Below are 20771 nucleotides of genomic sequence, written 5' to 3' on the forward strand. Positions count from 1 at the left end.
TGACTAAGTGAGCAATAATAGTTTTTATCAAATGACTAAAATGGAGAATTAAAAATATATATACTGTAAATTAACACAGTTAAGAAAAAAAAGATTATAAAACCATGTCCAAAATGCATCAATCATTAGTCAAAAGAGTTTTAAGGAAGCGAAATGAGTATTAATACATTGTTTAAAACAAGCCAACTTAAAGTATTTAATTATAATAGTTATAATATTATGTTGTTACCATTAATTGGTGTTTAGAATATATTAGTTTACTCTTTTTTTATTTCTTCTAAGTTTCCATTATGTGCTTTTGAAAAATATACATATCAAATCACTGGGCTTTAAATCACAAGTCATTCATTTAAGTATTTAAATTGTTATAAGAAATAAAAATAAAAATTTGAATTTCTTTGAGATTAATCTTACATAATTTCACGAAATTCTCTGATGTTTAGCAGTTGATTGGCTTTTCTTAAACAGCTGGTATCTCGCCCTTTGCTTTATCCTCACTCATATATCTTTGAATATGTGTATATATATATGTGTATATATATATATATATGTATATATATATATATATATATATATATATATATATATATATATATGTATATATATATATATATATATATATATATATATATATATATATATGTATATATATATATATATGTATATATATATATATATGTATATATATATATATATATATATATATATATATATATATATATGTATATATATATATATATGTATATATATATATATATATATATATATATATATGTATATATATATATATATGTATATATATATATATATATATATATATATATATGTATATATATATATATATGTATATATGTATATATACACGGCAAAGGGTGATTCTGATTCGGATGTTTTTCAATCCAAAAGTCTTGTGACATTCATGGGTTTGCAGCACCAACAAACAGCCTGCTTCTCCGACCCTCATCGACGGAGCTCCAGCGCCACCTGCAGCCCAACATCAGGAATTCCTTAAAAGTTTACATGAAATATAAAAAGCAAAAACGCCTGAGAATTTGTAATGAAATCATGTTCCATGTTTTATTGTAAATTAGTCTGGGTATCTTGTTTGTTTTTGTACCAACAAGGTTGTGAATCACTGCACCAGATTCAAAATGCTATATATGCAATATGTACGTTGATGGATTTTGCTGCTACAGCTTCATGGTCTGTTATGACCAGAAGCTTCTGGCATACAGCAAACTTAAAACTGATCGATGTTGTATGATTGACATAATAAACTGTCAGAATGGATTTGGTTTTACACACATTATGCAAAATGGAAGTGTGAAGTGTGTGAAGCTATGAGTGTTTTGAATTATCTGAATGTCTCCAACCAATGGCCACATGTAAAAAAAAAATTTAAAAAAAAAGAAGAATGCTAACTGTGGTCCATTTCACTACTGACTTCAGATACTTCACATATAGGTGACATTTTTGATTGTGCTGTGTGATCCATTATTCATAAAGTTCATGCCGGTAACCATTAAAAGTGCTGTTAACTGCTTTATTTCAAGATGAAATACAAATAAGCCGGTTCATGCACCGATGCTGACATTGCTGCCCTTTTCCTTTTTTACTTCCACATGTTTTTCATTGTAAGATCAGTTAACTTCTACTAATGTTTGACATATGTAACCATGCATAGTCACGGCCTCTTTTCATGGCCTTTGCTTCTTCTTGAGCTGGTAAGTAGCCTAACATTAAGACCGATGCCGTCATTGTTTATTTGTGTTGCAGTTCATAACAGCACGTTGTCATGAGAGACAAGCAAGTTAACTAATACTTCTCGGCTTTATGTTTCAGCTGCTGTCTTTGTTCAGGGTTTACTTTGCTGCCAGTTTGCTTTGTTGGATGTCAGCGGTTATTTGGAGCAGCACTTCCTCGACAAGTTGCTTCTGATCCAATACAGCAGCACTTTGGGAAGTGAAATTGATGAGTAATTTCACCTGACGATCGACAGGCCGCCTGCTTTTTCTAACTGTAAAAATATTTGATTCACATAATACATAAAGAAAACACTTACACAGTAATGTCTGGGCTTTTGTCTTAAGTATAACCAAAACTCTCAGCTTTATGGGTGCCGTACAAGGGACAGTTTTGCTGTCTCATGCCGACTTGTTTGTCCACGGGTTTATTCACCAAGCGGAGCCCTCAGTCAGGCTGAGGTCGGTCCATGCAGCGGACAGCAGGCACCCGCGCATGCTGCTCTGCACTGGATACGGCTTTTATCCCAAACAAATCAGAGTGACCTGGCTGAGGAATGGAAATAATGTCACGTCCGATGTGACGTCCACTGAAGAGCTGTCCAATGGGAATTGGCTCTACCAGATACACTCGTATCTGGAATTTACACCCAGATCTGGAGGGGAAATCTCCTGCGTGGTGGAGCATGCCAGCCTCACGCAACCCAAGGTTTATGATTGGGGTAAGAGTGAGACGGGGGGTATTCTTATCACTACAAACTCTCTGTTTTAACAGTTTTATGGCTTTATTGCTTGTCAAATGTTTTGGTTTTCAGATGCAGCAAAAGAATCACAGCTGAACAGAATAGCTCTCGGGACGTCAGGGTTGCTGCTGGGTCTGTTGTTTTTGGGCTCATTTACTACAAGAAGGAAAATGCTGGTGAGAGACGAGCTCTGGAGACACGTGACCGGAATCAAAATCTTTAGACGTGACAGTGCCACCTGTGGCAACGAGACTCCTGAGATAAATAGGCCTTTTCTTAAAGACTACAAAGACATACGTGGAATATTCTGCTATCGATGTTGCTGTAACATTGCATCACTGTACCATCTTCTTTTAAATCATAGGGAATGGAGGTCAACAACAATCTTTGTCATTATTTTCATAAAGTTACCCAGAGTTCATGTAGTACCTCTATTATTGCATAGGTTTGTGTTGAAGTTTGAGGAAAAAATATAAAAAATAGCCAATATCTTTTCATTTGACCTGTCCACATTACTGTCATTTAAGAGCATATTTTCCATAAAATGGTTTCACTACAACCCTTATTTGACCTTTAGCTATATCTGACTAGGCAGGGGAAAAAAGCAGTATCGCCATCATCTCATTATGAGCAGAGAAGAAGGTAAAACCGAATATTGTTAAATTGTACCTATAAGTTGTAAATCTGCTTATTTGATGATAAGTGCTGCACTTTCTTGCTTCTTGTTCTTCTGGGTTTGTATGGTCGGAATGCACTTATTGTATGTCGCTTTGGATTAAAGCGTCAGCTAAATGACATGTAATGTAATAATATTGTAACTATTGAAGTTAAGCATCTGTGTGAATTTGATATCACAACAAACATTAATGTTGTTTAATGGAGGCTGCTGGAGAAACTGACCTCACCAACAGGACAGCACAACTTGTTTTATCTGTGTGCTGGTAAACTTCCTCGTACAGAATCAACAAGCACCTTTATCTTCTGATATGATTTGTCTTATTTGATAGGGTTTCTCTTCAAAGAGGTACAAAAACATTATGTAACATTACTAAGTCATCTGGTAGGATTGTTCAAGCAGGGAAGCGTTGCCGTATGAACTTGTCTTTAAGATAATTCACGGACAGTTAGATAACTATATAACATAAATGTATTATACTTGAAACACCATCATCAGTTTTATCGTGCATTATAAGATCTAGTTGAAAAGTTAGATCCCTTTGTACTAAAGTATAGATCTGTTCTGTTCAGTTGTGCTGATGCCCGCTACAAGATGAAAAACATTCTCTCGATGAGAGACAAGATCAAATTAAATGTAGCAAATGATAAATAGCAATTTGCTAATTTTCTACAGGAACAGGACAAAGAACAATCCAGAAAAACCCCAGTGGCTTGTGGGGATTTGTACAAGGACCCTTTTTAATTCCAATATGTGTGAAGACACATCTTTTGGTGTCTTACCTTTGTCATGTTTAAATCGAAAAGGAATGTGATATATTAATCAAAAACAAAAACAAACAAAACCAAGCACTGTTACAAATCTAGTGTAGATGACCTACACGAAAGTAGGTCAGGCTTGCGGGAAATACAGACCTCAGTCATGGCTGCAGCCTTAACAAGGCTGAACAGATTGCGAACATCAACCTTGTTTACTGGTGACACAAACAAGACGCCTTTACTTATTTAATGCTCAGCAAGGTGGTTTGGGGAGGCTCTTTGTGTTTTTAGGGTGATAGATATGGAAGGGCAATTTGCAATCATATTTTTAATAATCATTTAATTCAATGTTTACCACACTTTTTGTCTTGGGGCCTACTAATTCACAACAGGCCTTTTTTCATAAATCACGAGTAAATTTGCACTTAAATGAGCGTTCTTAACCAGTTTTAATGCCATCTCCGAATAACCTTAGCTAATCCTAAAGCGGCCATTGGGAAGATATGTTAATGTATAGGCAATATACATTTGACAAATCCCCAAATGAGATCAAATGAATGCATTTAGGCATTAGGTCTATAATAAGTATCTTGCAGAAGTGATTTAGGAGAATTTTCTGTTGAGTGTTCTTTGAAGAACTAAATGAGTGGCCCATGCCACAGGAATAAAATATCAACTTAGACGAGATAATGCATCAATACATTGAATGAAACCCACAAATAACCATAAGTATAGATTTAAATTTGCCAAAGAAAGCTCGAAGACGGCGTCCAGGGTTTAAATCGCCCATCTCGCCGTTCCTCTTTGTGCGCATGCGCGCTCGGGAATAATGAGTCGATTCGGCATCTATTTTATTTTCCTCTTCTTGCTAATAAAAAGCCCAAGTTTGATCCTCTTCTTGTGTTTCGCCACTTATGTTTACATTCATTACAGGACGCGATAAGAAAAAATGTCATTTTTCGGAACGGGATACAAATTGATAACGGCTGATGATCTCAGGATGGACTGCGGATGAGGGACGTTATCGCCGTGGTTTCTTTTCAGTTTACAAACACGTCACGGGATCTCGTCCTTGTCACCGCGGATCTGTCCGGACGTCAATCTCGAGTGATGGACTGTGCTGTTCCCGGCTCGGAGGTCGCCCCGAAAAAAAAAAAAGGGCGTAACGGTTACGTTACCGAGCTGCGATAAGACGCGAGCGACGCTCGATAAGACCCCGGTATAAACGCGCGGGTGCGGGACGTCACCGAGCAGCCTGCAGCCGAGCCGCCGCAGAGAGGGGATCTCTGCACGATCCGGCCGGTCCGTTTGAGTGAGCTGCTCCCGACAGGTGACCAACACCTTGAATGATTGCAGGTGGAGACGGTTTTTTTCTTCTATTTTTCTTTTGGCCCGTCTTGCTTTGTTCAACTTTTAACACACCAGGAGGTGGAAAGTGAGATACAACTTGAATATTTTAAAGAGATGCTTGGCCAACCTGCTTTTTTAATAACCTAAAATGGTGTTGTTTTTAAACGAATTGTAAATTAAAACCCCAGCCTGTATATAAAATGTATCCTGTCTCAGCTAGGTTAAAATGTTGAATGTCAATGCATCAGCGATGATTAAACAATAACAATAATTGAATACATTATGACTTTATTTTGACCGAATAGTGTGTTTTCCATTTTTAAAATAGAGTCAATTTAGCAATCCTACTATAGCTTCATTAAAGGATTCAATACTTCTCCCACTACTGAACCTACCTTATGCTACTATACTTTTACCTCTTCTGCTGTCCAAAAAGAGTATCTTTAGTGGCAGCACTTTTCTTTTTAGTATACTAGGAGCTCCCTGGAGCTGAAAGTCAATCCTTTTTTCCTGCCTAAAGTAGCATCTTGTTGTTTTCTCCACAGCTGTTCTCCGCTAATACCCAGCAGGTGCCCTGCCCATGTGTTCAGCTCCATGGGTGCCTTACTGTCAGTTTGGCTGTGCAACAGAGAAGACAGTAGCTCTCTCTCCTCTTCGTCAGCTTTCCTCCCGCTGGCTGTCCCCAAATCCTCTCGCCTGGCGGTCACTCTGAACTCTTTTCCGGTCGATCCGGCAGACGCTCGCTCACACTGGAGCCCGGTGCACCGCTCTCCTCACTTCCTGCTGTCGGCCTGCCAGCAGGAAGCCACACGGTCGCCCGTTGAGCTGAGCAGCGATGGGGTGAGGGCAGAAATGGGGGTGAAGAGCGGGCTTCACGTCTGGGAGCTGCTTTGGAGCCCCAACGACAGAGGAAGTCACGCCGTCGTAGGCGTCTCCAGGCAGAACTGCCCCTTGCAGGCCTCGGGCTACAACGTGCTTATTGGTCGGGACTCGCAGTCCTGGGGCTGGGAACTCAAAACCAATCAGCGCTGGCATGCCGGGAAGAGTCTCGGTACTTACCCAAGAACGAGGAGGAGACGCCAATCCGAGGCCGTGGAGGATTTTAAGATCCACACAAAGGCGACTCTTTCTATCCCTGAGCGCATCCTGTTGGTCCTGGACGCCGACGCAGGGACTCTGGGCTTTGTTGTTGATGGCAGCTTTCTGGACGTGGCTTTCAGAGGCCTTCCTCTCGGAGTGGAGCTGTTCCCAGCTGTGAGCAGCGTGAGAGGAGGAGCCAGCATACGACTACGATACCTGAACGGCGCCACGCGTGAGTTTTTATCCGCTTTGGTGAGGTCTACCTGAGTTGTTAAAACACATACTAATCGTTTGTTTTTTTCTTCCAGGTGACCCCCCTGCCTTGATGGCTCTGTGTGCACTGTCAATTCGACAGTTTTTAGGGCAAAAGAGGCAAACTGAAATGGACAAACTGCCTCTACCCACTTGTCTCCAGCACCACCTGCTTTCCACCTACTAATTCATTCACAAACACAAAAACAATAGGAAACATTTTGTCAGTTACAGAAGTGCAACAGAAATTTAGAGATGTGTATACATATTATAGCCATACGAATGGATCTATTATTTATCTTATTTACTATAACAAAATATAAATTTTTTAGAGCGTTAACAGTGAGCTGGGAGGTATTCTCTTTCTGCTTGTTTTTTTGTGTGTTTAATAAATTGCTCCCATTTGAATTGAACTTTGTCATGTCTTACAGTTTGAATTATTTTGTAAAGGAGAAAAACATAAATCATGTTTAGTAAAAGCAACAAAATAATTCAGATGAAGATGAAACTATAAACTACACAGGAGTCTGCATGAAGCCACATCTGCTTTCACTGACTGAAAACCTGCCGATGTACACATGAAGGGTTGTATGCAACAGGCTAATATTGACAATAAAAAAGTCATTGTTACACCAAAATTACAAAATGGCCAGATAACAGAATACTTTTCTTTTATTCCAAAACGAAATACGTTGTGATGAATGAATAATAAATTAATTACAGATTAACCTCATTTACATTAGTTAACAAACTACAAAAATAAGGTTTCGTCTTTAAATGAACATCTGGGTGGTAATATTAAAGAGGGCTCAGGTTCTCTGGCCAAATCAAATTAGATTTTAATTATAGTATTTATCATGTCTTTTCCAACAGCGCGACTTTAAGGGGTGAGAGGTCACGTTAGTACGGAGTGCTGATCTATAAACTCGCTTTAGCCGTAAGGTGAAACATAATTAGGGGAAATACCAGAGTGCTGCGCTCCAGAAGAAGAACAGAAACATTGTCACAGAAAAGCTTATTATACATTCAACAATTATCCCCAAGCCTTGGTCTGTCCGTCCCGTAAGTAGCTGCAGTACATTAGCTTGTAATAGCTAACGTGAACTAGACGGCTAGCTCGGCTAAAGCTAACGTTAGCCTCTCGCGCAGCTAACGTTAGCTAGCTGATTGGCGGTTTGCCTTTGTCGATTCATTTAATCAATACACTCGAGTGAGAACTAGCTAAACCTTTCTTGTGTCATAATTTAGTTATTTTTTCTTATAAAATCATATTAATTGTTAGCTTTATTTGTCTGGTCATGTTACTAGAATTAACTGGTTATGGCAGAACTGGAAAGCCTGAGAGGAGGAGGAGGAAGAGGAGGAAGGAACTTTGGTCCACCGGAGATACCGGGAGATGAAGACGAGGAGGAAGACTCACCGACAGTAAACTCAGACGCTACGTTCACACTTTAGTTAGTTTATAGTTGCAGCTGTCAGAGGCCCACACGTGTGTGGGTTTTTTTATTACCAGGTTTTACTGAGTGTTTTAGCCCAGCAGGGACAGATGGGCCTCTGCTTCTACGACAGTAAGGACTCGTCTTTACACTACATGAGAGACACTCCGGACACCTACGAGCTCCACCTCTTGGCCAGAGGTAAACAATACACGGCCCCGTTTCACACATTCAGCCTGTGCTTAGTCTTCACATATCTGCAAAGGCTCCTTAATAAGTTTGGTGTTTGCATCTTCCTGTTTCAGTCTTGCGGGAGGTCAGTCCTCATGTCATCATTACCAGTGCAAAGCAGGAGCGCTGCATGACTCGCTTCCTGCAACAACTCGGTGAGGCGAAAACATTATCTCAATGTGGGACGGAGAAATATTTGGTTTTGACACGATATGAGACGAGTAGATTCCAGGTCAAGGGAATGGAATGTGATTCAGGATGCTTTTAACTGCAGCCAGAGAGTGTGATAAGGGATAAGAGTGATTAGATTAGAGTTATTACACATACCTTTTAGAGGCTTTTACTCACACAATTATGTCACGTGAAACCGCTACTTTAACGATAACGCTTTCTTTCATACAATGCAATATATTTTCATTTTGCTTTTTTTCACACTTGCCTGTTGTATCCCAGGTTTAAACCCAGACTACAAACCGGAGGTCGTCACTTATCCATATGTTGACTTTGGTAAACAGACGCCCACCTATAATATCCAATATTATATGTATCACATTTTTGGCAGGAATTTTATGTTTTGGCCAATGATTTTCCAGAATGAATGGATTGATTTTGAGTCGGTTTGGCATGTTGCAGGTCTGGAGGTCGGTAAGCAGAGGTTACTTTCCGCCCATCTGCCTTTCCTTCCTACCTACATTTCAGAAAGAGACAAAATGTCCTACATCTCCTCCTTTATCTCCTTTGACTCACCCCTGATGGTGAGCCAAATGTCCACACGTCATCCTATCCATCAGTCCGTCGTTGTGCAGGAGTTGATCTCAAACCCCCCAAAAATAAATTATGTTTTGGCGTTATGTGTGTGTGTGTGTGCGTGCGTGTGTGTGTGTGTGTGTGTGTGTGTGTGTGTGTGTGTAGCTCAGGGCAGTGGGCGCTCTGCTGAAATGTCTGGACAGGAGGAGAGTGGGAGTGGAGCTGGAAGACAGCAGTGTTGGAGTTCCTATCCTACAGTTCAACGCCTACACACTGTAAGAGACATGGAGCTTGGCACACACACACACACACACACACACACACACACACACACAGAAACACGTAATGGGACCTTGAAAGAGTTTTGTCAATGAGGGAAGGTATCTCTCTGTATTAAGTTAGACAGATTTTCTTCATTTGAAAATTATAATTTCTCTGTACCATCTATAGACCATCTTGTAAGATGCAGACATTTTTATGAATGAAAATGACGCTTCTCTCAAATGTGTATTGTTTCTTCCCAATCTAGTAAAGGTGTTGTTTGCATTGACCCTGATACCTACAGGTAAGATTGTTCTCCACTACATAGCCCATCTTTACCTGACATGCATGTCCCTTAAAGCTGATCTCCTAAATGTCTACTTTTTTGTTCCTTATGCCACAACAAATATGCTCTTTAGTCATTATTTTCTAAATTTCCATAACCTTAATGAATTAATTAATTTCATTGGTTTAGAGATCACAATGGACTTTGTATTTTTATTAGTGTACTACAGATCTTCAAATCGGAAGTCCACCCATCAGTGTACAAGCTGCATTCTGGTGAAAAGGAAGGACTCAGTCTATATGGTATATGTGCCTCAAAGTGACATCCTTACTCGCTCTCGCTGTCCTATCTGATGTTTTTTTACAAGAAATACATGTTCATATTGTGTGTTGCAGGGATACTGAACCGCTGCAGGTGCAAGTTTGGCTCAAAACTGCTACGGTGAGAAATATATATTTTCATTATTATTACTACTTAATACTTGCTGCACCCCCACCACTACTACAACTCAGTATTATGACTTCTAATATGCAGGAAACGGTTTTAGCCAATTTGTGAAACAGGCTCTAAAAATGAAGTACACAAGACAATTGTACTGACAATAAAAATGATACAAACTTAACTATCAAGACTAAAACAAAATTATCATGTCGAAGAAGTTAACTTCTATAAAAAAATGTATTGTATTGTTTTTGTCTAAGGTTTTCATGCATCTATGTAAATGTTTCAGCTTCTCAAACCGGCTCCTCATGTGGTTTTGCTATAATTACTGTCGCAGACAAAAGCTCTAACGTTTATTAGTTCATACCCTTTTCTATAAAGCGGCATAGATGTAAGTGGTTTCCTCTCCTTTCCAGCCAGTGGTTTCTCCGGCCCACACAGGACCTGGCCGTGTTACACAGGAGACAGGAAGTAATACGTTTCTTCACGTCACCTCGTAACTCTGACGCCCTGAACACCCTGCAATCCTCGCTACGCAACATCAGTAACATACCAGTAACTACTATGACTCCTTTTGTTCTCCACATCTGTGATCATTTATCCTTTCACATGCTGAACAAAGAAACCGTGACTTTGCCTGAAGGTCTGTGTGCGCTTGTGTGTGTTAGACTCTTCTGCACAGGATGTCTCTGTCTCACACTAAAGTGTCTGACTGGCGGAGCCTCTACAAGGTTGGAGCCTCAGTTTTAGCTAACGCAACATGTCTGGCTGATGGGGTACGTTAAACGTGTGTAAAAATGTTGTGTTTGTGTGTTTCTGTCAGACAGTGTACAACGTGGTGTGTATCAGGGACACGGTGCGACACCTGCCTCAGTCTATTCATCTCTTTCGTGATATCGGTGAAGGTTTCTCTGATGACCTCCACCATATTGCCTCCCTCATCAGCCGAGTCGTGAGATTCACTCAAAATAACACGCAGCTAGTCCACCCTTTGTTCTTCAGTGCTAATGGGACTGACTCCATCTTTGACTGGTCACATGTAGGTGGATTTTGAAACCAGTATAGCTGAGAGCCGGTTCACCGTCAAACCGAACGTGGACCCGGCAATCGATGAGAGTAAGTGCCTCCACACGGGACTCAAAGTTAAAAGGCCCGGTTGGAGCTCATTCTGTGTATGAGCCTGCGTTAATACGGTTGTGTGGTAGTTGATTTAGTCTTAACCATGCTCTCTTCCTCCAGAGAAGAGAAAGATGATGGGGTTGTCTGACTTCCTGACAGATGTAGCCAGAAGAGAGCTGGAACATCTGGACGCCCGCATTCCCTCCTGCTGCGTCATCTACATCCCTCTGGTCTGAGCTGCATGCCGACACAGCTCCCAGCTCATTTCTTTTATCCACACATCTGGCAAAAGCCCACGTTGCACTGTGTAACTGTTGCAATAGCCATGGTCAATATGTCGTTGTTTAATTCTCCTCACAGATTGGATTCCTGCTCTCCGTCCCTCGGCTGCCCAGCATGGTGGAGAAAGAAGATTTTGAGATAGAAGGGCTTGATTTCATGGTTTGTGCTTTATTTTGTCAACATACTGTTTGTTTTCTTAAGAATAACAAATGCTCATGCACTGTAATACCGTTTCCTTGCTTCCATGTCGGCTAGTTCCTCTCAGAGGAACGTCTGCACTACCGCAGCCAGAGAACCAAGGAGCTAGACGACCTCTTAGGAGACCTGCACTGTGTCATCAGAGGTCTTTTACCTTCTTACTAACAGAAAACAACAACGTGATCACCTCATAACTCTGCGCCTGACTTTGTACCATCGAGTGCTTTCCTAATTTCACTGCCTGTTCCTCAGACATGGAGACGGCAGTGATGATACAGCTGCAGAGTGCAGTCCTGGAGAGGAGCGCGTCCCTATACAAGGTGGGTCTGCACCTCCAGGTCCCGGTGTTTAACACATGACCAACTCTCATGAAATGATTTTGTGCATGATAGCAACGTTTGCAAGTGGTTTGTTCTGTTTAGCCAACATGTTTTTTTCCTTGGTCATGTTGTATTGAGCATATTAGTTATGGGACAGGTCCGGATCCAATGACAAGTTCTGTTTAGTTGATAGTTGTTTCATGCCAGATGGCCGTGCCACTTTAGCAAAAAATTTTTTAGGGCAAAACGACTATTCAGATGATGAATATCTTTGTTTACAAAATTGTAGCAATTTTAGCAGATTGCGTCGAGGCAATTCAATGTTATTAAAACAAACTTAGTAATAAAAACTGATTGCCGGCATTCAAATCTCTCTTTTGTGAATTTAACACTCCCTCACTGTGGTAACAACCAACAATTCCCCCAACAACAACTACCAAAAACATGCAAACAAAGTTATCGCACTGCTCCCGGGAACACAATGCACTTCCTTGTTGTAAAATATGTTGGTTCCACATATTTACATTTCCCACAAATATGAGACTAAATACACAGATGCTGTCCCTTTTATACGTGTACACGTTTCCTCGGTCAAAACGTCTCTGCTCAGAGCAGTCCAAGTGTAAACCGTGTGTGTTGTGTAGGTTCTTGATCTCACTGCCGAGCTGGACTGTCTGATGGCAATGAGCACCGCCTCTCAAGAGTACGGCTACACCTGCCCCACTCTAGCCAGCCACAGGAAGATAACGGTCACACAGGGCAGGTAGGAACTCGCACACAAGATGGAAAGCGGTGTACTAGGATGCTTATTCTTCATGTAACGTAACACTTTTAATATAACCCTAGCATGGGAAGTATCAGGTCATGGAAGGTTATCACATGCGCAGTACACACACACACCCAAATAAAAACGTAAAGTTCTTATTTATAATGACATTGCAAGAGGGATGAATGTCTGTATTCTACAATTCTCTAGACACCCGCTGTTGGAGCTGTGCTCTCCTGTGTTTGTGGCCAACTCCTTCCACAGCTCAGAATCGCAGGGCAGGGTCAAGATCATCACCGGCCCCAACTCATCTGGCAAGAGCATCTACCTCAAACAGGTGGGAACAATCCACAGTTAACTGGCACTGTGATAAACTGCTTCTGGTGTTGTTTTACTATTCTCCATATGGTGTGTAATATGGTGTGTAGCTGTGACACTGAGGGCATTTTTTTTTAAATATGTGACCAGTTTGTCTCAGTTTCCTGTCGGCCTAAAAATGGCTTGTCATTTGATGACTAGATATGTTTATTCCATTGTTTTTCTTTCACTACCCTTGGTAATAATGGCAAAACTAAGAGGGAGTTTCAAGAAACAAAACACGTGACAAGTGGTAGAGTGGTAGAGAATACTTGCTCAAGGAAAACTCTGCATCATTACACGTGATCTTTATTTTCAACATCTGTTTCTTCAGCGGCTATAGCTGCACAAGATAATAGTAACCTCTGCATTAAGCTGGATGATGACAGCTGACATGACATTCAAGATGTATGTCTTTTCCGCTCTAGTCCATCTAACTTATTAATTACTGGTATCAAAAGAAGTCTCTAAGCAGTAATTTACAAATGAACATTTGGTGCTTTAATGAAGGGCGACAATCAGATTTCTTATTCATACTACACTCCACGAGGAGGAGTTTTGACTTAAATGCTGATGTGAGTCACTTGTTAGAAGTCCACACCGCCCCCACATGTTCTGATTTGCCTTGCCAGGTGGGTCTGATTGTGTTCATGGCTCTGATTGGCTCAGACGTCCCTGCAAAGGAGGCAGAGATCGGTCTGGTGGACGGGATGTTCACCCGAATGCAGAGCAGAGAGTCTGTGTCTGTTGGTCTCAGCACGTTCATGATAGACCTCAACCAGGTACCTTACGCGCTCACAGACCTTAATCCACGCACGCTTCTTGTGTGTGTGTGTGTTTGTGTGTGTGTGTTTTGTCAGTGCGTGTGGGTGAGGGAACAAAAGGTGTGAACTCCCAATGATACTGTCCTTTAAGGACGATAAGCTCCACTCCCACTCTCCACCTGTCAAGACGTTTCTATGAAGCAGCGCCTGCCTGCTGCCTCCAGCCATCACACACACATACATAATAAAACCAAATGTATTGTAACACACTGTGTCTCTATTCACCAGATGGCCACGGCTCTCAACAGCAGTACTGGTAACTCATTGGTTCTCATCGATGAATTTGGAAAGGGAACTAACACAGTAAGGAAAACTTAATTAAATACATGTGTGTACACGTAACACAGTGTCATTATTGTGAGGCGCCTGAAACCAATCCCAGCCGGTATTATCCAATTTAGAGCCGCAGCACGAACAGACCTTCAGGTCAGCCCAACATGTGCCACCTATCAGCAAGAAAACAGCAGCAGCTGTTCAGACCAGCAGACATTGAGATGTTAATTTGCGCCTTCTCCGTGCAAAAGAATTAAGGCAATTATGAAACGTGTGCAGGCAAAGACCGCCACTTTTTTTTTACATAGACTCATAAATAGTTTTTACAGTGTCAGCCACTGGGATATGTCTCCTGCCGTATACTAGGAGTTCACTCTGAGTAACATTATGTTGGCTGTCCTCCATCACTGTTGCCAGGTTACTCTGGAGAGGGACGGACAGGGTCCAAACCAATTTAATCCATCTCAAATAAAGATACAGGTGTGGGAGGCAGAGCCCAGAAGAAAACAATAGAAATGTGAGTTAAATGTCTTCTGTCTTAGCTTGTTAACAACAAATATTGAAAGCAACTATAATCAATATTTTGATTTTCTTTTTTTTTTCACTAAAACATCACTCTGCCCTACCTGCTCAACGCAAAAACGCAGAGAGAAACAGTTAGAAAGAAGCTTGTGAAGATGGTGAATCGTTTATCAGCTAATGAGTCAGATATTTCCCAAAGGAGTTTATGTAAAACCAAAGAACAACCAAACAACAGTGTAAGATGTGCTTTAAATTTAAACAGCTGAAGCTTTCGCTGCCTCTGTGTGGTGAATTTTACAGCAAGACCTGTTTATTTTGCCGCATGTCACACCCCTCCGTCTTCTTTCCAATGTACACTATCGGAATGCAAAGTGCCCCCCCGAAAAATACGTCTACACCTCCAGATCTGAACTATTGCTGCTGTTGTTGCTTTCTCTTCCTGCTGTTTGTGGAAGATGTGACGCCTATTTGTTCAACAAAAACGTTTCAACGCAAACAGACAACCTTTGATCTGTCTTACATGATCAAGATGTAGAGGCACTATAATTATTTACAGGAAGGATTTTCTATAGTTTTGCTCTATACTCTCTATTAGTGGATTAGCATCAGTTAAGATAGCATTTGTTTTTGCAACAGTGCTGCTCATTCACAAAGAAAGAGGATCTGTTGCTTGGAAGACCTTTTTATCCAGAGAACAACAGGCAGGAATGTTCAGTTAATTGATTTATTTACCAACATTATCTCATGTCATCGAGGGTTTGTGTAAGGAGCTTAACCTGTATTAAGACTGTCGAGTTTGATCTACAGTCTCTTTGTCCTCGCTAGAATACACCTGGGCTTATTGTTCCCCTTCAGGTGGATGGACTCTCTTTGTTGGCAGCATCGATCTCTCATTGGCTGAGAAACCCTCCGGAGGATGTTCCTCATGTCCTGTTGGCTACGAACTTCCACAGCCTGCTGCAGCTGGGCCTGCTGCCCTCCTCTGGCCTGCTGTGCCTTCTGGTACTGACTGATACTCCAAATTAACAACTTGAGACACTTTCTTTTACCTGATTAGACGTTTGTTTTATTGTGTATGTCGTCGTGCATCAATGTGTGCGTGTGCGTCGGTGTGTTAGACTCTGGAGACGGCAGTGGACGGGGATGAGTTGGTGTTTCTGCACCAACTGAAGGAAGGAATCTGCCAGTCCAGCTATGCCGCCAACATTGCTGCACTGGCAGGCCTGCCAACTTGCCTTGTGCATAGAGGAGTGGAGGTAAACACACAAACACACACACCCACACCCACACAGATACGCAGAAGCAGGCTCACATAGACTGTCTGTGTTTGCTCAGGTGTCCGAGCTGTTCAGGACAGGGCGGCTCATCAAGCGAATCGACAGAGCGTCGTCTGATGAGCGAACAAACCGGTTCGTTAAAAATCAGCCACACAGAACGACAACGGAAATCAACACAGCAGAGCGACTGTATGCGACCCAGATACGTTTTATACGCGTGTGAACGACAGGTGCAGGTCTTTGGTGGAGGCCTTCCTGAGCCTCGACCTGGACGATAACGAGTTGGACCTTCAGAACTTCATGACAGAGGAGCTCCTGCCCTCTGCTGGGGAGCTGCTGAACCACAGCTGAACTGTTCTGCTGACACTGCAGACACGATTCTGCAGCCCCGTGGCCTGTTTGTCCATTCACCGTTCTCTGTTTTCAGCTAGTTTGGGGAGAGGGAGGGGTTTAGGTGAGGCTCCGCCTCTAGATACATCTCAAGAATTATATTACAGCATCACTGAAGCATTTATTATATTGCATGGGTTTTTCACATTAAATATGGTATACAGACATTGTCTTTCTAAAATAATTTCTCAATGCCAAAGTAGTATTTTCTAGTTCTGTAAACAAAATTCTGTACAGCTTTGGACAACATTAATAAATGCAGCTGGTTTTCTGTCATTCTGTCGAGGCCTCAGAGAGTCAGGAGAGCCACTGTGAGATACAAAAGTGCGGCGATTGGCAGTTTGTGCGCCGAGTTGCACAAGGGGGTGTCGCAGCACTTTTTGGTCATGGCAAAGATTGTGTTGTTATAGAACAGCTCCACGGTGGTCTCCACGTCACACCCGTCCGTCTTAACACACCCCAAAGTCTTAACGTCCAGGGTGTCCGCTGTGAAGACAAGACGCTGGTTTTAAATGTAACGTCCTTTAGGCGAATCCTACAAGTTTAACCCGATCGCCTTTTGACTCCTTTTAATGCTCAAATGTTAATTAATAGGCTCAAAACTGGTTTGGAACCATCTTTTGCAACACACCTGCCTTTCCTCGGCCCGTGTAGCAGCGCTCGCCGACGCTGCAGTTGATTTTGGTGGTGTAGCAGGCATCCCAGAAGCCCAAGTCACAACGGAAACACTCTAGAAACTCTTCAGCCTCCTTAGATCCCATTGACTCCTCTTCCTCACCTGAGTCCAAGGAACAGCACAGAGACAGAACAGTTTGATACAGTAGTTATGTTTACGTTTTAATGGAATGAATTGACGGGACATCCTGTCAAATGAGAATGCCACATGGAGGCAATTACGACTTTATTATCTAAATGATGTTGCCGTATTGAGTTAAAGTGACACACTTGTATTAGTTGAGTATCATTGAGATTGTGAACTTGTTTACACCATAATTCCAGGACAAAAAGATCAAAAAAGCTAAAAACAGAGAATATACACTTATTAAAAGTTTTAACAGATGAAAACCTTTGAATTATTCAGATTTCGAGACATTTACATAATGTGTTGTTGGACACATTTATTATTCAGGGTTGTGCTGAATGTGTGAAAGTGTCGCAGCGCTGTTGAAGGACATTAAGCCAAGCGGATGAGCCACATTCTGCAGAATACTTCAGAATCTGAGAAATATTTGTGTTTGTTCTGCGGCTGCCTGGAATTTGTTTCTTTGAGAGGGGTCCATGTCTTGGGGCGGCATCAGGTTTTTATTAACCAGACAAATGCTGGAATTAATAGAAAGACAGCAGAATGTTATGCAGGAGTGAGACGAACCCTTGTTAGTCCCGGCACAATTCACTGAATTACATTACATCACATGTCATTTATCCAAAGCGACTTACAACAAGTGTATTCAACCATAAGGATACAAACTCAGAAGAGCAAGAAACAACAAAGTGCAATTTCATCAAATAAGCCAATTTACAATTGGCTATAGATAAGTGCCATTATAAGTAAAATGTAAGTGCTACAATTTGTTACTCTTTCAGTCAAGGTACATATAATCTGAAGATGTGTGTCTCTCTGCGGTCCTGGTGTCTTCAGAGAGCTCGTTCCACCATTTTGGAGCAAGGACAGCAAAGAGTCGTGATCTAGTCGAGTGTTTTGCTCTCAGTGAGGGAGGAACACGCCTGAAGATAAGATAACTTGTGTCACACTTTAGCCTCTTTGCACTTTAAAATGCAAAGAGGCCTCTTCCTTCAATCAATTATTTATTAGCAGTGTAAAATGTGCGCCAAAGTGGCGTTAAAGTTGTCATTTCAAGCTCATGCCACCCCGTTTTATATTCAAAGAGCGGCGGAGAAAGCATATTCAGAAACAAACAACATTATCCACGCGGTTTTGGATAAAACAGTTTTGCTGCTGACACGTTGCTTCATTTCTTCGTCAGAGGTCAAAAGGCTGACGACAGAGCTGCTGGAAAAGGGCTGATCTCCCGCTCGGGTCCATAAGATGACTTTCAGTGAAACCCAGAATCCTTATCCCCTCTTATCTTGTTAGCTTGTGCTAGCTCAGGTGAACAAGCAGACAGCGAGTCGTTTGGGGTTACTATGTGGAGAGCTTACGCTCCCTAAATGTGCACTCAGTTTACCTATCTAGTGTTGTCCAAATAATCCGTCATGAACCAAAGCCTGCCCTGGTGATCATGTTTTCGGCTGACAGAGACGTTTTGGTTCAACGGCATATGGAGTTTGTGATGATGTCGAAATGTGATTTTCTTCACCACATTCATTGAGCAGATGTGTGAAAACTGCAGGTTTGGATCTGATCAGCTGAAAAAGGCAAAAGCGACCAAATATAACCTTAAAAACATCCCTTTCAAAGAACTTGAATTAAATGTTCTTGTACGGCGCTCAGGACGCCGCGCCATCAGTAAGGAACATTTGCGGTGTTGGTGTTAAGAGACTTGCACAAGGACACAGGATTATCTGTAGGGGTGTGTGGGGGTGTGTGTGTGGGGAGGGGGGGGGGGGGGGGAATCCAAGCGCCAATCCTTTGATTGAAGGACGACCCGTTCACTCTCAGTTGCCCAAGTTATTCAAGTTTTTCACCAACATTACAGAGCGAACACTTCACGATCACGTTATTAAATGCCTTTGATCAATGCTTCTTTTGGCTGAGCAGAGCCTGAACGCATCATGATCAAACTTCTCCTGGTACCTCATACTGTTTAATTCACAGTTCACAGAGGGACACATTTCCATGGTTTCTTGTCTACGTGTGGTCCAAGTTTCCACGTAAACGTTTGTTTTTTAAAACATAACATTATCAGGGATCATATGGAAAGGCATGAATGAGGTCCGGATTATATATTCTTTAGAAGATCTGCATTCCATTCATCCGATAGTATTGGTGATTAACGCTTACCTGCATTGATCCGCAGTTCAACTGCGTTACGTGATCCGTAAACCGATCACGGATCGATAATGGTAAACTACCACGAGAGATTATTAAACCGCTCCAAAACAAACTGGACACAATTTAAAGGTGTTACAACTAAATCTGAACTTTTAAGCAAAACGGCCGAAACATTTCCATCCTCTCAAAGGTGAAGATTTGACACTTTTCATTGTTGAAGGTGGTAGGAAATGGAACATTTTTCAGTAATAGAAATATCGAGACACTGTTGTGTGTCTGTCACCTTAAACTCTGGGAGGTTGGAATTAAAATGTTTTACCGTGTGGATTTCAGATTAACAGATTAATTTATTATTAAGTTCCTTTGACATTGACGCTGATCAGAAGATAATTGATCATTAATCATTTTTAGAAACCGCAACAATAATAATAATAATAATCTGTTGTTCATGGATAAATAAATAGGATTTATTTATAGCTGATAGTTATCCATATTTACCTAAAAGTCGTATACCAAGAACTAGATACCGTTCTTGATGTTGAAGGGCAGAAGATACCGCCGAGGTCCAGCTTCTATAAAACCGCTTACCTCGAGCAGGCGTGAGCATCGCGACAGCAAAAACACAGAATACTAGTCCTTTCATTTTGAGCGAGGCGCTTCTCCCGTGGACTGCAGCACGAGGTCTGCTGAGGAGACTGCAGATTGGATTAGCTCAGGAATAGACCTGCTATTTGTCCACACCCCACAGCTGCTGAAAGGCGGAAGGGAAGATGATCAAAGAACTAAAGTTTGGGGGGGACAACTTGCCAATTAGAGGATCCTGGGCGCTGGGATGTGCAGCCCGGCCACCAGAAAGATTTCATATCGCCTTTGACGTGAGGAAATTTCCTTTGGTTTTTCCGCTTGTTGTACCAGAAGTTACATTGAGAATGTTTCATATAATCGGTTTGTGTAGCTGGTGATTCACCCCCCACGCTCCCCCTTTTCATGAAGTATAACACACATGTGTTTTGGGGATTAAAAGCCCTACTTGGTGGTTAAAAACCTTTCCGCCAACTAGGCTCTTCTTACTTTCTTTTTTCTTTTAAAAGCTTCTTAACTTTACACCACTTCCAGCTCTAATACAAATTCTCTGCATTTTCTGGTCGGTTGATCCTCAGTCCGTCACATCTTTTATATAAAGGAAATGCTGATCGTAGGTCGTCTCCTTCGCATGGAACCGAGTATCCTGAGTCAGCGCGGGGTTAAGCAGCTTACAGCCTCCCTTCCATCTGTATGGATATGTATCTACCAACCACCCATTAATCTCTCGGGACGGGATTCAATTCAGTCATATTCTCAATGCAGCAAAAAGAAGTGCGTCGCTAAATTACGTAACACCACTGTTGTACAACTCAATGATTTATTGTATTCTCGGTTGCTGCCACATGTTGTGCAAGACAAAGACAAATCCCTCCGGTCAGTTTAATGTCAAAGCGGATCAATAA

The 20771-nt window shown here is 41.6% G+C and overlaps 3 protein-coding genes and 1 pseudogene across 4 annotated transcripts; 3 read left to right on the forward strand and 1 right to left on the reverse strand.

Annotated features, from left to right (window-relative positions):
* Positions 1–1676: 1676 nt before the first annotated feature.
* LOC120810416 (DLA class II histocompatibility antigen, DR-1 beta chain-like) lies at positions 1677–2708 on the forward strand (annotated as a pseudogene).
* Positions 2709–4717: 2009 nt separating this feature from the next.
* Positions 4718–7019, forward strand: LOC120810343 (SPRY domain-containing SOCS box protein 4). 2 transcript variants are annotated; one of them, XM_078095066.1, is made up of 3 exons: positions 4718–5275; positions 5815–6581; positions 6658–7019. In XM_078095066.1, exons 2-3 carry the CDS (start codon positions 5864–5866, stop codon positions 6786–6788), a joined length of 849 nt encoding a protein of 282 aa, XP_077951192.1. In that variant the 5' UTR covers positions 4718–5275; positions 5815–5863; the 3' UTR covers positions 6789–7019. The 2 variants fall into 2 exon arrangements, with proteins under 2 accessions (XP_077951192.1, XP_077951193.1); XM_078095067.1 differs by having other exon boundaries at positions 4736–5249.
* A 902-nt stretch (positions 7020–7921) lies between these two features.
* On the forward strand, positions 7922–16607 carry msh5 (mutS homolog 5). The gene is made up of 25 exons (XM_040164808.2): positions 7922–8026; positions 8115–8238; positions 8343–8423; positions 8722–8775; positions 8902–9023; positions 9181–9290; positions 9545–9580; positions 9782–9864; positions 9958–10003; positions 10420–10558; positions 10672–10734; positions 10827–10955; positions 11047–11119; positions 11243–11352; positions 11483–11563; positions 11660–11747; positions 11855–11922; positions 12567–12685; positions 12899–13025; positions 13678–13827; positions 14098–14172; positions 15520–15666; positions 15783–15920; positions 16000–16073; positions 16172–16607. Exons 1-25 carry the CDS (start codon positions 7922–7924, stop codon positions 16290–16292), a joined length of 2463 nt encoding a protein of 820 aa, XP_040020742.2. The 3' UTR covers positions 16293–16607.
* Positions 14730–20001, reverse strand: LOC144389633 (sperm acrosome membrane-associated protein 4-like). The gene is made up of 3 exons (XM_078095070.1): positions 19873–20001; positions 16963–17109; positions 14730–16817 (listed from the first exon to the last, which is right to left on the reverse strand). Exons 1-3 carry the CDS (start codon positions 19925–19927, stop codon positions 16621–16623), a joined length of 399 nt encoding a protein of 132 aa, XP_077951196.1. The 5' UTR covers positions 19928–20001; the 3' UTR covers positions 14730–16620.
* Between the last annotated feature and the right edge of the window lie 770 nt (positions 20002–20771).

Source organism: Gasterosteus aculeatus, chromosome 20 (genome assembly GCF_964276395.1).
Source record: "Gasterosteus aculeatus chromosome 20, fGasAcu3.hap1.1, whole genome shotgun sequence".
NCBI lineage: Eukaryota > Metazoa > Chordata > Actinopteri > Perciformes > Gasterosteidae > Gasterosteus > Gasterosteus aculeatus.